The following is a 15,710-nucleotide window of genomic DNA, read 5'->3' as shown; positions in this document are numbered from 1 at the left end:
AAGGGAGGGCCACAGGCTGACAGAGACCCTCTCTCATCACGAAGCACAGAAAAAAACACTGTGACATGCGCAAAACGGGACATGCATGTATGCGTCCCTGATGTCCAAGGATGTCAGCACATCCCCCGGATGGAGCGCAGGTACCACCGAACAAATGGATTCCATGCGGAACTACCCGACGTTCACAAAGGTATTTAGGGCCTGAGGCCCATAGAAAACCCCAAAACTCTTGTCCTGCAGGAAAGGTAAAATTACCCCGCAGCTTAGCAAATCCCACACTGCCCAAGGCAGACCGACGGGCCGGGAGAGGAAGACACGAGGAAAGAACTTTGTTCTGTGGATAGGAGGAAACCCTATCTAGTACTCCGAAGAGACCACCTCGCAGACCCACTGGTCGGAGAGCAGGGAGGTTTCACCGAATTGTGAACCTGCAAGCCGCCCCTCCCACCTAGAGACAGGGAGGGAAGGCTACATACATTGGCATGATTTGGGTGCCGGCGTGATCGGCTTACGCACCTAGAGATGGATTAGTCCCCCAGCTGGGCCTTTGACGGCCTGGGAGGGTTGCCCCTAAATAATACACACATATTATTTAAGGATAAGACACAAATACAGCATAAAAAACAAAACCGTTACAGGTGTCACCAATCAGTCAGCGTCTAACTACTCGCTGAAGTGTAATCATAAACATCTGTGCTCATCACAGGGCTTTTTAACAGTGAAAAAAACACAGGCCAGATAACACAGTCCCCTTAGGAAGGCCCCCTGACAGTGGCAATGTTAGCAATGCAGCAAGGGAAAAGGAGCAGGGAAGGGAGGAGAAGAGGACCCTCGAACCCCAGGAATGCCCAGCCGTACCAACCCACCGAAGCAGGAGGGACTGTACTTACCCGTCCAAGCGAGGACTCACTGACGCATTCCTGACAGAACTACAACCAAATGGAGGTAGCTGTCGGCCCGGTCCACTGTGAGCGAGACAAAACCACAGCCCAGTCATATGTGGACCTCGGAGCAAAGCTCACTGGCCACCCCAGGAGTCATGGGGTATGGCGTGGCAGACCTAGCCTCTTTGCAAAGGTGTGCCCACGCTTGCTGGTCGGACTGAGTAGACTACAAGGATCTATATTATCCAGCCTGTTTCTCAGCCGACAGTTGAAAGAAGATTCTTCAAGAAAAAGTAAAACAAAATAAAAATAAAATTTCTCCTCAGGCGCTGGGCCCAAAGGGAGCCATACGTCCTTCTCCTTGCTAGGCAGAACGAAACTGAGGCTGCATGCTACAGTGAGGAGGGTTAGGTCTGGAGGAACTGCCCCCTGGGCGGGGCTGTTCAACTCTGGTAATGTAACATGTATTTAACTATTTAACATGTTGCTGCCTAGTCCCCTCCTGTAAACAGGGAACATAACCCACTTGTCAAGATTTAAGGAGCGGTGTCCTTCCATGGACGATAAGAGAAAACAATATTAGAAAAACAGCAAAGGAATAACTAAACGCAAACAGTCTGCTTTATTCAAATTGATTAGACCTAGCATATCCGTTCCACATATAATTCTGTCCGTTTCTTAAACGTGTTCAAAATAATACTGGTATTGCACATGCTGTATACAAGATGTCTTTAAGCAACACTTGTGGAATTTCATATGTTGTGAACCAAGGACAAAGTAATACTGGGAATATGCTATAGGCCCCCTAACCAGGGGGAGGCGGACCTCCTATCATAATTTGGATAGCGGCAAGGATGGGAAGTGTCATTATAATAATGAGGGATTTTAATTATCCAGACCTAGACTGGGTGGAAGGAACCACGCATTCATCTAAAACAGGGGTCTCAAACTCAAATTACCTGAGGGCCACAAGACGAGTTTTCATATCCCATGTTGGGCTGCATGCAAACTTTCAAACTCCAAAAACAACAGTACTGGTGTCAGTGAACGCATTATTACCCCTCAGCACTGGTGTGAGCGGACGCATTATTACCACCAGCACTGGTGTCAGTGGATGCATTATTAACCCTGACCACTACACTGCACACTGACCACTACACACTGACCACTGCACACTGACCACTGCACACTGACCACACCACTGCACACTGACCACTGCACACTGACCACTACACACTGACCACTACACACTGACCACTACAAACTGACCACTACACACTGACCACTACACACCGACCACTACACTGCACACTGACCACTACACTGCACACTACACACTGACCACTGAACACTACACACTGACCACTGACCACTACACGATGACCACTACACTGCACACTGACCACTACACACCCCACTGACCACTACACTACACACTGACCACTCACCATCAGGGCACAGCACATCAGGTCACAGAGCCCAGCACATCAGGGTAAAGGGCACAGCGCACATCAGGGTACAGGGCACATCAGGGTACAGGGCACAGAGCACATCAGGGTACAGGGCACAGCGCACATCAGGGTACAGGGCACAGCACACATCAGGGTACAGGGCACAGCGCACATCAGGGTACAGAGCCCAGCACATCAGGGTACAGAGCACAGCACATCAGGGTACAGAGCCCAGCACATCAGAGCACAGCACAACAGGCCACATCAGGGTACAGGGCATGGCAAGGCACATGCCACATCAGGGCACAACACATCAGGACAGGGCACATGGCACATCAGGGTACAGAGCCCAGCACATCAGGGTACAGAGCCCAGCACATCAGGGTACATGGGGCACATCAGGGTACATGGGGCACATCAGAGCACATGGGCCACATCAGGGTACATGGGGCACAATCAGGGCACATCAGGGTACGTGGGGCACATTAAGGCACGAGGGCACAATCAGGGTACATTGGGCACATCAGGGTACATTGGGCACATCAGGCACATCAGAGCACATGGGGCACATCAGGGCACATGGAGCACAATCAGGGCACATGGGGCACAATCAGGGCACATGGGGCACATCAGGGCACACTCAGGGTACATGGGGCACATCAGGGTACATGGGGAACATGATGTCACAATCAGGGTACATGGGGCACATGACAGCACAATCAGGGTACATGGGGCACATCAGAGCACGTGGGCCACATCAGGTTACATCAGGGTACATGGGGCACATCAGGGCACATGGAGCACAATCAGGGCACAATCGGAGTACATGGGGCACATCAGGGTACATGGGGCACATCAGGGTACATGGGGAACATGAGGGCACATTCAGGGTACATGGGGAACATGAGGGCACACTCAGGGTACATGGGGAACATGAGGGCACACTCAGGGTACATGGGGAACATGAGGGCACACTCAGGGTACATGGGGAACATGAGGGCACACTCAGGGTACATGAGGGTACAATCAGGGCACATGAGGGTACATGGGGCACATGAGGGCACAGAGTACATGGGGCACAGGTCAGCGTTTACTTGTGGTTTTCTTCACATGCAGAGTAAAGCAGGAAGCGTCTGTCATAAGTTCACTTCTCTCTCATGTCACGCTGCGGCTGCTCCCCGCCCCCCCGGCGGCCCTCCTCTCTTCTCGTCCATCCCAGGTGATATCACAAGCAAATAGAGATGGACGAGAAGAGAGGGGGGGCCGCTGGGGGGCGGGGAGAAGCCGCAGCGTGACATCACAGACTAGTGAACTTATTACAGACACTTCCTGCGCTACTCTGCATGTGAAGAAAATCTACTCCCCCACTTCCGCGGCACCCCCTGCCCTGCCTGCGGGCCATTTAGAACCGGTCCGCGGGCCGGTACTTTGGAGACCCCTGATCTAAAAGGTTGCCATTTCCTAAATGTCTTACAGGACAATTTCATGGATCAGGTGGTAAATGTAGACACCAAGAGTTACTAGACATACTGATTACCAACAATACAGGCCTTTTCACAGATGTGGAAATACGGGGCAATTTAGGAAATAGCGATCACAAGTCAATTTGCTTTAGGAGCATATTAAATAAGGGTATTAGCCACTGCATTCCAATGGGAAATACATTTAAAGGCGCTAATAAAAGTCCTGGGTGGCTTAACTCCAATGTAAAAATGCATATAAAAGCAAAGGAGAAGGCCTTCAAAAAATACAAGGCTGAGGGGTCATCATCAGCATTCCAACTTTACAAAGAATGCAAAAAGAAATGTAAGGGTGCAATCAGGGCGACTAAGATTTAAAACAAAAAGGCACAAAGCGGAGGAGAGTAAAAAAAATCCCAAGAAATTCTTTAAGTATATAAATTGTAAGAAATTGAGGTCAGATCATATTTGTCCCATAAGGAATGATGAAGGGAATCTGGTTACCAATAATGGAGAGATGGCAAAGGTATTGAATTTATTCTTCTCCTCAGTCTTCATGAGGGAAACGGGGGGCTTCAGTAACCAAAACTGCAATGTTTATCCTCATGGCACGTCACAGGAAGCACCCTCGTGGCTTACAGAGGATAGAATTAGAAATAGACTTGAAAAACTAACATAAGTCACCGGGACCAGATGGCTTGTACCCGAGGGTCCTTAAGGAACTCAGTCAAGTAATTGCCAGACCACTGTTCCTAATTTTTTACGAACAGTCTACTGACTGGAATAGTACCAGATGATTGGAGAAAAGCCAATGTAACACCAATATTTAAAAAAGGGCCAAGATACATCTCTGGGAATTATAGACGAGTTAGCCTAACATCAATAGTATGCAAGCTCTTGGAGGGAATGATAAGGGACTATATACAAGATTTTAGTAGTGAAAACTGTATCATCAGCAGTAATTAGCATGGATTCATAAAGAATCGTTCTTGTCAAACTAATCTATGATGAGGTGGGCTGCCATCTAGATAAAGGAAGGCCGTAGACATGGTGTATGTGGATTTTGCAAAGGCATTTCATACAGTTCCCCATAAACGTTTACTGTACAAGCTAAGGTCTGTAGGCATGGACCATAGGGCGAGTATATGGATTGAAATATGACTACAGGGGTGAGTTCAGAGGGTAGTGATAAATGAGGAGTACTCGAAATGGCCGGTGTGGAAAGCGGGGTCCCCCAGGGTTTTGTCCTGGGACAAATCCTACTTAATTTAATCATAAACGATGTGGAGGATGGGATAAACAGCTCAATCTCAGAATTTATGGATGATACAAAGCTAAGCAGGGCAATAATTTCTCCGCAGGATGTTGAAACCTTACAAGAAGATCTGAACAATATAATGGGGTGGGCAACTACATGGCAAATTAGTTTATTGTAGAAAATTTTTAAATAATGCATTTGGATGGCAAAAATATGAATGCAATATACTCACGAGGGGCAGGACCTCTGGGGGAATCTAGGATGGAGAAGGACCTGGGGGTCCTAGTAGATGATGGGCTTGCAGCAGCTTGGCATGCAATGCCAAGCTGCTGCAAGCACAGCAAACAAAATATTGGCATTCATTAAAAAGGGGATCAACTTCAAAGATAAAGCAATAATTCTCCCACTCTACAAGACTCTGGTCCGGCCACACTGGGATTATGCCATCCAATTCTGGGTACCAGTTCTCAGGAAGGATGTGCTGGATCTGGGACCTTAGTTATGAAGAAAGGTTACGAGCACTGAACTTATTCTCTCTGAAGAAGAGACGCTTGAGAGGGAATATGATTTCAATGTACAGATACCATACTGGTGACCCCACAACAGGGATAAAACTTTTCTGCGAAAGGGAATATAAAAAGACACATGGCCATTAACTAAAATTGGAAGCAAATCGGTTTAACCTTAAACTGCGTAGAGGGTTCTTTACTGTAAGAGCGGTAAGGATGTGAAATTCGGCAGATTCAAAGCAACGTACCTGTACGTTGCTTTGCTACCCATGCCATTCTGCTGACATATATGTGCGTTAGGTAGTCGGCAAGTGGTTAACATGGCCACCCTTCCATTTCCTGCCTATATAAAAATAGGCCATACTGAGCGAGCCTGGGCCCTCTAGTGGCTGGAGGAAAAACAGCAGCCCACATGACTAAGAAGTGCCCAGCATGATTAAACAGTACACTGACTCGGAAAACAGACAGGCAGTCAGATTTCTCTCTCTTTTTTTTTTAAGAGAAACTGCAAAAATGCAGGACTTATCATTCCCGCTGCAGGACTCTGAACATAACAGTCCAATCTTTACCCAAGCTTTGTCATAAAAGACCTTCAGGGACTGGGTCCCCCTTAATGTGGGGTCCACTCCTCTGGACCTACATAGCACCCTGCAGGAAAGCACCTCGGTCAGCAAAAACACTGCACAGGGTTCCATTGCACACTGTGCCCATAAATGCAGCCTCACTGCCCATTAATGCAGCTCAATGTCCCCGTGAATGCAGCCTCACTGCCCATGGATGCAGCTTACTGTGCCCATAAATACAGCCGCCCTGTGCCCATAAATGCAGCTCACTGTGCCCATCATCAATACAGACTCGCCATGGATGATGGATCACACACACATCGGGCATCTCCCGCTGTGTGTCACGGAGCTGGGTCTGTGTTCGAAGGCACTGTAACAAGGTCCCGCCCCCTAGACCGGCTCCTGTGATAGGCGGAACACTGATTCAATCAGTGTTCCATCTACTATCACACAAGCCGGTCTATGGGGGCGGGACCTTGTTACAGCGCTGCTGAACACAGACTTAGCTCTGTGACACACAGCGGGAGATGCCCGCTGTGTGTGTGATACACAAGAGGAGGAGCGAAAGAGGAAGGGGAGCACTCCAGCCTCACCTCAGCTTAAAGCAGCCCCAGGATTCCAAAGAAAATTTGTTTGGAAGCTGTCATTCCTTAAATGCAGGCCACAAACTATAAGACACTAATTAACTCACTGTGAATGTGGTTAAAGTCAGTTTTCACTGCTGTGAAACAGTTTTGCAGCTCTTGAGTCAAGGAGTAGTTGCTTCCATTACAGGTTTGCAACCAGAAGTTTTTCTTTAAAGAATCATTTTAAATAATCTGTTATTGATCCTGACTTGTGGATAACCGGGGGAGGAGGGTGGGGGTGTGACTATACCAGCAGAGTGGAGCTAAACAGTGCAAGGTGCTTCCTGGTGGATATGGGGATTAAATGCGGCCCATGGAGGACTTTTAACCGGCCCACCACACCCTGACAAGCAACGCCGGTTACACGGCAGGTTGTAACACAGCAATCCCGCTGTGTCACAGAGATCACAGTGTTAACAGTTCTGGCGTGCTATGATAAATGTCCCGTCCTCCTCCTCCTAGACTAGCTTGTGTGATAGAGCCAGAGTTCTGTCTATCACACGAGCTGGTCTAGGAGGAGGAGGGCGGGACATTTATCATAGTGCACCAGAACTGTTACCAACACTTTGAGCTTTGTGACACAGCAGGACCGTGACAGTAGTTTGGCACAGTAAGGAGTAAGGCTGTGAGGGGCTTACAATGGTGAGGTGAGGGAGGGAGGGGGGGGCTTGCGATGGTGAGGGGGGGCTGATGATGATGTAATGATGATGATGGTGGTGGGGGGCTGGTGATGATGAAATGATGATGATGATGATGATGATGATGGGGGGGGGGCTGATGATGATAAAATGATGATGATGATGGTGGGGGGGGCTGATGATGATAAAATGATGATGTAATGATGATGATGATGATGGTGGGGGGGGGGGGGGCTTGCAATTAGGGGCTGATGATGTATCGATGAAGGTGGGGGGGCTTGCAATGAGGGGCCTGCAATGGTGAGGGGGGGTTGCAATGAGGGGCGGATGATGGTTAGGGGGGCTTGCAATGAGGGGCTGATGATTATGTAATGATGATGGGGGGGCTTGCAATGATCTTGATCGGCTTGCAATTAATGATTGTGAGGGAGGGGGGCTTGCAATGAGGGGCTTACAATGATGATGGCGAGGGGGGGGGGCTTGCAATGAGGGGATGGTGATGATGGTGAGGTGGGGGGGCTTGCAATGATCATGATCGGTTTGCAATTAATGATTGTGAAGGGGGGCTTGCAATGAGGGGCTTAATGATGAAGAGGGAGGGTTGCAATGATCGTGAGGGGCTTGCAATGGTGAGGGGGGGGGGGCTTGAAATGATGGCTTGAATTTGAAATGCATTACTTGTTTCGACTAGCAGTGACAAATATGGAACCGGACATTGACCATCTCATTAGCCAAAAGCAGGCCCATAGTTCCCATTGAAATATTGGTAAGTTTGTTGGTTTAACTTTAACTTTACTTGTTCTTAATTTTAAATATTGTATTTGTTCCCATTTAGTTTTTTAACCCCAAAATAACATATGTGCAGTGTGCATAGGAAATTGTTCATAGTTTTTTTATAGTCCGGCCCTCTAACGGTCTGAGGGACAGTGAACCGGCCCACTGTTTACAAAGTTTGAGGACCCCTGCCCTAGAGGAACCCTTGAAATAATTATGAGGCCTTGGAGCACCTCTGAAACGAGCAATATATTTGAGGGTCAATGGGAAAAATGACACCCTTACAGACAGATAAAAACGATAACCAGTGTCATGCCTCTAGCTAGCCAAGTGGTGTTGTCCCCAGAATTATGCAGGCACCATTAAATGGTTCCACAAAACCCTGGTTGGGAATGGCTGACCTAGACACTACCTACATTTTCAGCGTACAAAGCTATAAAAATTTCACCCGAAAGACTTAAATGTACATTTGTGTTATAACTGTTTTTATTAGTTCTGCATAAAGTAGGGAAAAGGCTGCGTAAGTGAGATTTTTCACTCACTTGAACCCTCCTTCACACAACAATTTGAGTCTGTGTCCCCACAGGGGTCTAGACAGAAATTAAAACAAAGGCTTTACCTTTATATTATCTATCAGAATGCTGACATAATGATGTAGAGCACCAGTCCAACCCATGAACTTTCGTTAATCTGGGACACTGTATTGCTGACCTGCTTTCAATGCAAGAAAAGTATTCCCAAACACAGCCACCAATCAGATTCAATCCTAGCTTGGATTGTTGAATCTAAATGCAAGTTACCCTGCATCAATACTCTAGGGCAGGGGTCTCCAAACTTTCTGAACAGGGGGCCAGTTTACTGTCTCTCGGACTTTGGGGGGCCGGACTGTGGCCATTGGGAGTAGAAAACTTAAAGGTCCCAACGTCAGTGGGAATAAACAATGCGCCATCTTTGGGAAGGATTGTGCTCCATCATTGGGAGGAATTGTGCTCCATTGTTGGTGGGAGGAGTTGTGCCCCATCATTGATGTCAGTTGGATGAATTCTGCCTCAATGTTGGTATTAGTGGATGACATAGTGCCCCAAGGGCCTGATAAAAGCAAGCAAAGGGCCACTTCTGGCCCCCGGGCCGCAGTTTGGAGACCACTGCTCTAGGGCACCCATAGACAGTTCAAATCTCAGCTGGTCCAGCAGGAACCACCCGAGATTTAAACCATGTGTGGGCAGGCAGAATATACCAAGTTGATTGATCAATCAACTTGGGTACAACCAGCCTGCCAGATTCAATTGCAATAATCACTGTCTTCTCCCAGGGGGGACGGCTTTCACGACCCGCCCCCACCCCCCTGACGGGAGCAGACAATTGCTCGGCAGTAGGGATTTCCCTGTAAACACTGTCTGTGTTGATGGAGAAATCATGTGCAAATTTCTTTCCATTCATAATTAATGATTAATCTAAAAGAAATTAAAGCCCCTTAATTGCACAGGAATTGAACGGACTAAGGATTGTGTAGTAAATCACTTATAGAAAATATCGCTCAACAAAACATTGAAAGCCTGCTGGTAGGTTTATATACTGTGTAAATTAAGCAGACTTTTTTTAAGAAACATAAATGATAGAATATATAGACAGGTATTAAAGAACTAAGGCTTCGTACACACGACCCGACATGTCCGATGAAAACGGTCCGCGGACCGTTTTCATCGGACATGTCTGCTGGCAGAATTTGGTCTGATGTGTGTACACACCATCAGACCAAATTCCCCGCGGACAGAAAACGTGGTGACGTGGCGGCGACGTAGCGGCGACGATGACGCGGCGACGTGCGCGAACCCGGACGTTCAATGCTTCCACGCATGCGTCGAATCACTTTGACGCATGCACGGGATTTCAGGCCAGCGGACATGTCCGATGAGTCGTACTGACCATCGGACATGTCCGACGAACAGCTTTCCAGCGGACATGTTTCTTAGCATGCTAAGAAACTTTTGTCCGCTGGAAACCTGTCCGCTCGGCCAGAAATCCGGTCCGCTAGGCCCTACACACGGTCGGACATGTCCGCGGAAACTGGTCCGCGGACCAGTTTCAGCAGACATGTTCGGTCGTGTGTACGAGGCCTGAGGAGTATGCCCTGCAATTAAAACCAATGGTAAAAACAACTTGATTACGCCTTCTGAGGTTATTTTACACGTATGCTCTTTAACTTTTTTATTGCCATGAACATGAGGGTTACGGCGGAGCAGAACTGCTTAAAGCTGGCCGGCTCAGTGACCTTTATATCGTTTGCATTTTCTAATCCTTTAGCAACCATGAACTTACACTAAAATTGTATCTGACACTTTAAGGGGAATAAGAGGTGCTTAAGACAAACTTGTGTCTGAGCCTTTTAACACAATGGCATATTTTACTTTAATCAAGTCATGTGGACTAGCCAGATTTGTTTAACTTCATGATGAAGACATGTTACAAACATACTAATTCATAAATAACGCAGTGCTATAGCATAAAGCAATATAACAATGGACCTGCAGGTGGAGTACTTTTACCTTGATACAGCTGTTAGCTTTAATTTCTATTGCATTCTGAGGTTCACTGCTGTATAAATGGGCCAAGCAACACATCAAAATCTTGCGGGTGCCTGCTAAAAGATAAGCAAAAACAAAATGAAATTATAAAAAAGCTGTTGTAGCACAAGAAGTATGTAAATGTAACTTGAAAATGTTTTTATTTGCGTAGCTTTGTGCTCATGTGAATAAATAGATAAATCAGCTATATCAAACTGCTGCAATAATCACATTAACCACAAGAATAACAATATAACTGGCAAAGGAAGGTAGTATTAGTACAGCAGCCAAGATAAATGCCTTGATGCTCCACACAAAACAAATACAAACAATGTAGCAATAGTTATAGTGGGTACTCAAAGGGCAAGCAAGGAGGGAAGCAAGGAACAAGGAAGGCTTTTTGAAAGACATAACTCGCCATAACTTCTGTGCAAGAATGCCATTATGATGTCCACCTTTCTTTCCCAATTTTAATAATATATTTACACATTATTTTTCATTTCTTAAAATGTTACACTTACATAAGAAATTTAGTCAGCAGGAGAATCGCCAAACATGTTAAAAAGTACTCCATCAGGTATATATACCTGTTAAGCCGAACACACGGGCCAGAATCTCGTCAGGAAAAAAAAACTTAGTTTTTCCTGACGAGATTCTTGGCAAGAATCTCTTGCCGCCCGAATGTACACACGCTCCTTTCAAAAGAGCCGCGGTTCTTTTGAAAGGCATGAGCGCGGTGACGTCATTGCATACGACGAGCATGCGCTTGTCACATTCGATGCTGTCGCCGCCATCTTGCTTCACCCTACCTATGCCGTGGAAGCTACCGCGCATGTGTCAAAGTCATTTCGAACATGCGCGGGTTTCCACGGCGACAGGTAAGTATACAGACGCTCGGGTTTCTCGTCGGGAAACAGGCCGACAAGAATCCTGACGAGAAAATAGAGAGCAGGATCTCTATTTTTCTCATCGAGATTCTGACCAGATTTCCTGTCGAGAAACCTGAAAGCCTTGTACACACGCTCGGTTTACTCACCGTGTACGAGGCTTAACAGAACCTATAATATGCTTTTTACTGCAAATGCAAAAGCCTTAGATCCTGGTGAAAAATGCTGTAGGGCAGGAGAACATTAAAAATAATGCCATTGGAGGGGTCATGGGCAGAGGCTGACTGAGCAGACATGCGTCCCGGCTCAGCATCACCCAGAAAATATTGTTACTCTAGTCTGCTAATAAATCCCGCCTTTAATGTAATAATTCTTGGGAGTTCTCGCCTGAAAATGAAGCCAAAAAAGTGCGACCTCAGGCTTCGGTCAGAATGGCACTAGCTTCATCCCCTTCCCCTGGTACCTCACACACAGTGAAACCCTCAGAGCTATAAGGCATCTGTGCAAACACAGGGTGAATATGACTCGGATTTATCTATACAAACTTCACAATTTACATCCTTTACAGACCCTGTTCATTGTTCTGTTCTGAAGCAAATCTGAAAAAATGCTTAACAAAGCCCTAAACAGACCTCAGATCATATTCCAGACAGTCTGACTAGGCAAATCAGAGAACTGGGCCAATGCACTGCAAATCTTGAACTGATGGTTGATGTACTTGAAATTAACACCTAGGCTTATTCCTCAAAAGAGGAAAACTTAGTCATTCAATCTCATTTAGAAGATTACGAAAATAGGGCCCGGTGTTCCATTATCCATATATGTGGAATACCTGAGTCTGCCACTGATTTGCAAGCCACTATACTATCCCTATTTCAAGAACTACAGCCTTCTTTATTAGACAAATGAATGCAGATGGACAGGGTTCATAGAGCCCTCACACCTTGCATAGCTGATGGACCACCGTGTGATATTTTCGCCACATTTCACTATTTCCATTCCAAGGACCAACTTCTAGCTGCAGCTAGAGCAAAAGATTCACAGATTTTCCAAGGACATAGCGATCAATTTTTTTTCGATCTCTCTTAGCTCACCATCTGTAAGCGTCAGGCTTTGAAGCCACTTCTTCAAGTTTTACAGTGACACCAAATTACCTATTAATGGGGCTTTCCATTTTCAATTTGCTTCACTTATCAAGGATCTAAATATGTCTGCCGTTCTGCTGAAGAACTCCATTCTTCTCTACAAAACATCAAGCTTCTAGAATGCCCTCTCAACCAAAGCAACACACAAAGTCAAATGGTTCCCGTTCCCTGCAAAAACCAGCTGGTGCTGAAGGAAATACAATAAAATTTGCCAGGGGAAATCAAAACGTGGTTGTTTTTCTTCTCCTACTCAACTCCTGAGGACTGACTTTTTTCTTTTTGTTTGACTCGATGTCAGGTATTTTTATTCCTTTAATGCCACGTACACACGATCATTTTTCAGCATGAAAAAAACGTACTTTTTCAAAAACGTCATTTAAAATGATCGTGTGTGGGCTTCACATAATTTTTCAGGTTCTGAAAAACGATTGAGGATTGATTTTCGCGCCAAAAAATGTGTGGAACATATAAACTTAACTTATTATAATAAATTAAAAAATATATAATGGAAAGCTGCTCCCCTAAAAATATAAGAGGACAATACCTCATTAGATTTTAGTGAATGTGTGGTAGGTAGGGGGCGCTGGTACAAAAAATCTAATCGATCAGTGATAGCAATTACAAAATTCATGTGATATCCATTAAAAAATAAACAAACAACTATCAATCAAAACTAAATAGCAAAGACCCAGTTGGATCAATAGTGAAAGAAAAAGATTCACAAAAGAACCTCTATTAAAAGAGTGATGTGCTCCCAAAACCTTAAATCAAGAAGAAAATAAATTCTTTAGTGATAATAATAATGTCCATAAATTTCTGTAGTAGTAGTGAGCCACTTAAAAATAACGGAGTGAATCTTGCAATGGACCAGAAGATAAACATGCAATCTTCTCATGAACTGCAGTGCTTCAAAATCCTTCCACCAATTCCGCAAAACGACACCCAAAAGTGTAAATAATATATGCGCTTACCACAGCGCTTTGACTCCTTTAGCTAAAAAGAGAGTCAAACACGCTTGTGCAGTTGTGAATGTCTGCAAACATATAATGCGTCCTCCAGTGGTTGACACAGGCAAATCTTCTCTACTTTTTATTAAAAACCGGTTGCACTATGGAGTTTTTCTGTTTTTTATTCCATTCCTGAGATTACTGGGAGAAGATTTGCCTGTGTCAACCACTGGAGGACGCATTATATGTTTGCAGACATTCACAACTGCACAAGCGTGTTTGACTCTCTTTTTAGCTAAAGGAGTCAAAGCGCTGTGGTAAGCGCATATATTATTTACACTTTTGGGTGTCGTTTTGCGGAATTGGTGGAAGGATTTTGAAGCACTGCAGTTCATGAGAAGATTGCATGTTTATCTTCTGGTCCATTGCAAGATTCACTCCGTTATTTTTAAGTGGCTCACTACTACTACAGAAATTTATGGACATTATTATTATCACTAAAGAATTTATTTTCTTCTTGATTTAAGGTTTTGGGAGCACATCACTCTTTTAATAGAGGTTCTTTTGTGAATCTTTTTCTTTCACTATTGATCCAACTGGGTCTTTGCTATTTAGTTTTGATTGATAGTTGTTTGTTTATTTTTTAATTGATATCACATGAATTTTGTAATTGCTATCACTGATCGATTAGATTTTTTGTACCAGCGCCCCCTACCTACCACACATTCTGAAAAACGACAAAAAAAAAATTCGAACATGCTGCATTTTTTAATGTCGTTTTAAACTATGACGTTTTTCGGGTTGTAAAAAATGATCGTGTGTGGGCTAAAACGACGAAAAAACCCGCACATGCTCAGAAGCAAGTTATGAGACGGGAGCACTCGTTCTGGTAAAACTAATGTTCATAATGGAGTAAGCACATTCATCACGCTGTAACAGAGAAAAAAAGCGCAAATCGTCTTTTACTAACACTTTGAGTCTGTGTCCCCAGAGTTTTGTGCTGACACTTTGTTTTTTAGACATGCTGAAAAAGGACATTTTTTTCATGCTGAAAAATGATCGTGTGTACGCGGCATAACTTCCAACGAACTAGATGTTTGGTAAACTTTTTTTTTTGTCTTACTAGTTTAGAACTCACTTGATGAAATCTTTTTTCTATTGTTTAAAAGAGAAGTATGGGTTTGAGTTTTTTTTTTCCCATTATACTTACCTAGATGGATGCAGCATCGGTCTGATGCTGCATCTGTCCCTCTGCGCCTCTACACTGAAACTGAGCGTTCGAACATTGCAGATGGCTTGGTTCTCACAGCTCCCCGAACAGAGAGCTGCTGACTGTCAATCAGCAGCTCTCCACTCTGTTCCTCCACAATCACTGGAGCGCTGAGCTGTGGAGGGGCGGCTTGCCAAGAGGCTGAGATGTGTGTTAGTCCAGGCACCTCATTTATGGGCTACCTCATTTTGCACTTCCTTTGTGTATATTGGCATGAAAATGTACTATTATGGTGAGGACAAGGTGCTTTTGGGTGTGGGGCCACAGGGCGCCCCCTGCCCCAATACACCCCTGGCATGTTGAAGGCATGCCGCCTGGCATGGCTCAGGAGGGGGGGGGCGCTCGCCCGTCCCCACCCCCTTTCCTGACCGGTTGGTCTGCGTGCTCGGATAAGGGTCTGGTATGGATTTTGGGGGAACCCCACGCCGTTTTTTCAGTGTAGGGGGTTTCCCTTGAAATCCATACCAGACCTAAGGGCCTGGTATGCTCCTAGAGGGGGAACCCATGCCGTTTTTTATTTAAAATTTGGCATTGAGTTTCCCCTCCTGGAGGCGACTTGTGGGTAGCGTTGTGATTCATACTCAAGTCGTGTTCAAGTTGCCTCCCAAAGTCGTGCTGAAAGGCGTGTTGCCCCTGTGTGAACCGGCTCTTATGCAATTGTTGTAATAATAAAATAAAGTAGTAATAACAATCTACAATGATCGATCCTACCATTTTTTAAACACTGTCAGCTT

The 15,710-nt window shown here is 45.4% G+C and overlaps 1 protein-coding gene across 2 annotated transcripts in view; it reads right to left on the bottom strand.

Moving 5' to 3' along the window:
* The window catches only part of FANCC (FA complementation group C), a 306,329-nt gene that overhangs the window by 235,026 nt on the left and 55,593 nt on the right, over positions 1-15,710 (bottom strand). The window contains exon 4 of one of the 2 annotated variants that reach the window (XM_040355483.1): positions 10,710-10,801. In XM_040355483.1, the coding sequence (XP_040211417.1) occupies positions 10,710-10,801 (92 nt within the window). Of the gene's footprint in view, positions 1-10,709; positions 10,805-15,710 lie in introns of both variants that reach the window. The other variant, XM_040355482.1, reaches the window with a different exon arrangement.

Source organism: Rana temporaria, chromosome 1, assembly GCF_905171775.1.
Source record: "Rana temporaria chromosome 1, aRanTem1.1, whole genome shotgun sequence".
Taxonomy (NCBI): domain Eukaryota; kingdom Metazoa; phylum Chordata; class Amphibia; order Anura; family Ranidae; genus Rana; species Rana temporaria.
This window is presented reverse-complemented; position numbering and strand designations above follow the sequence as displayed.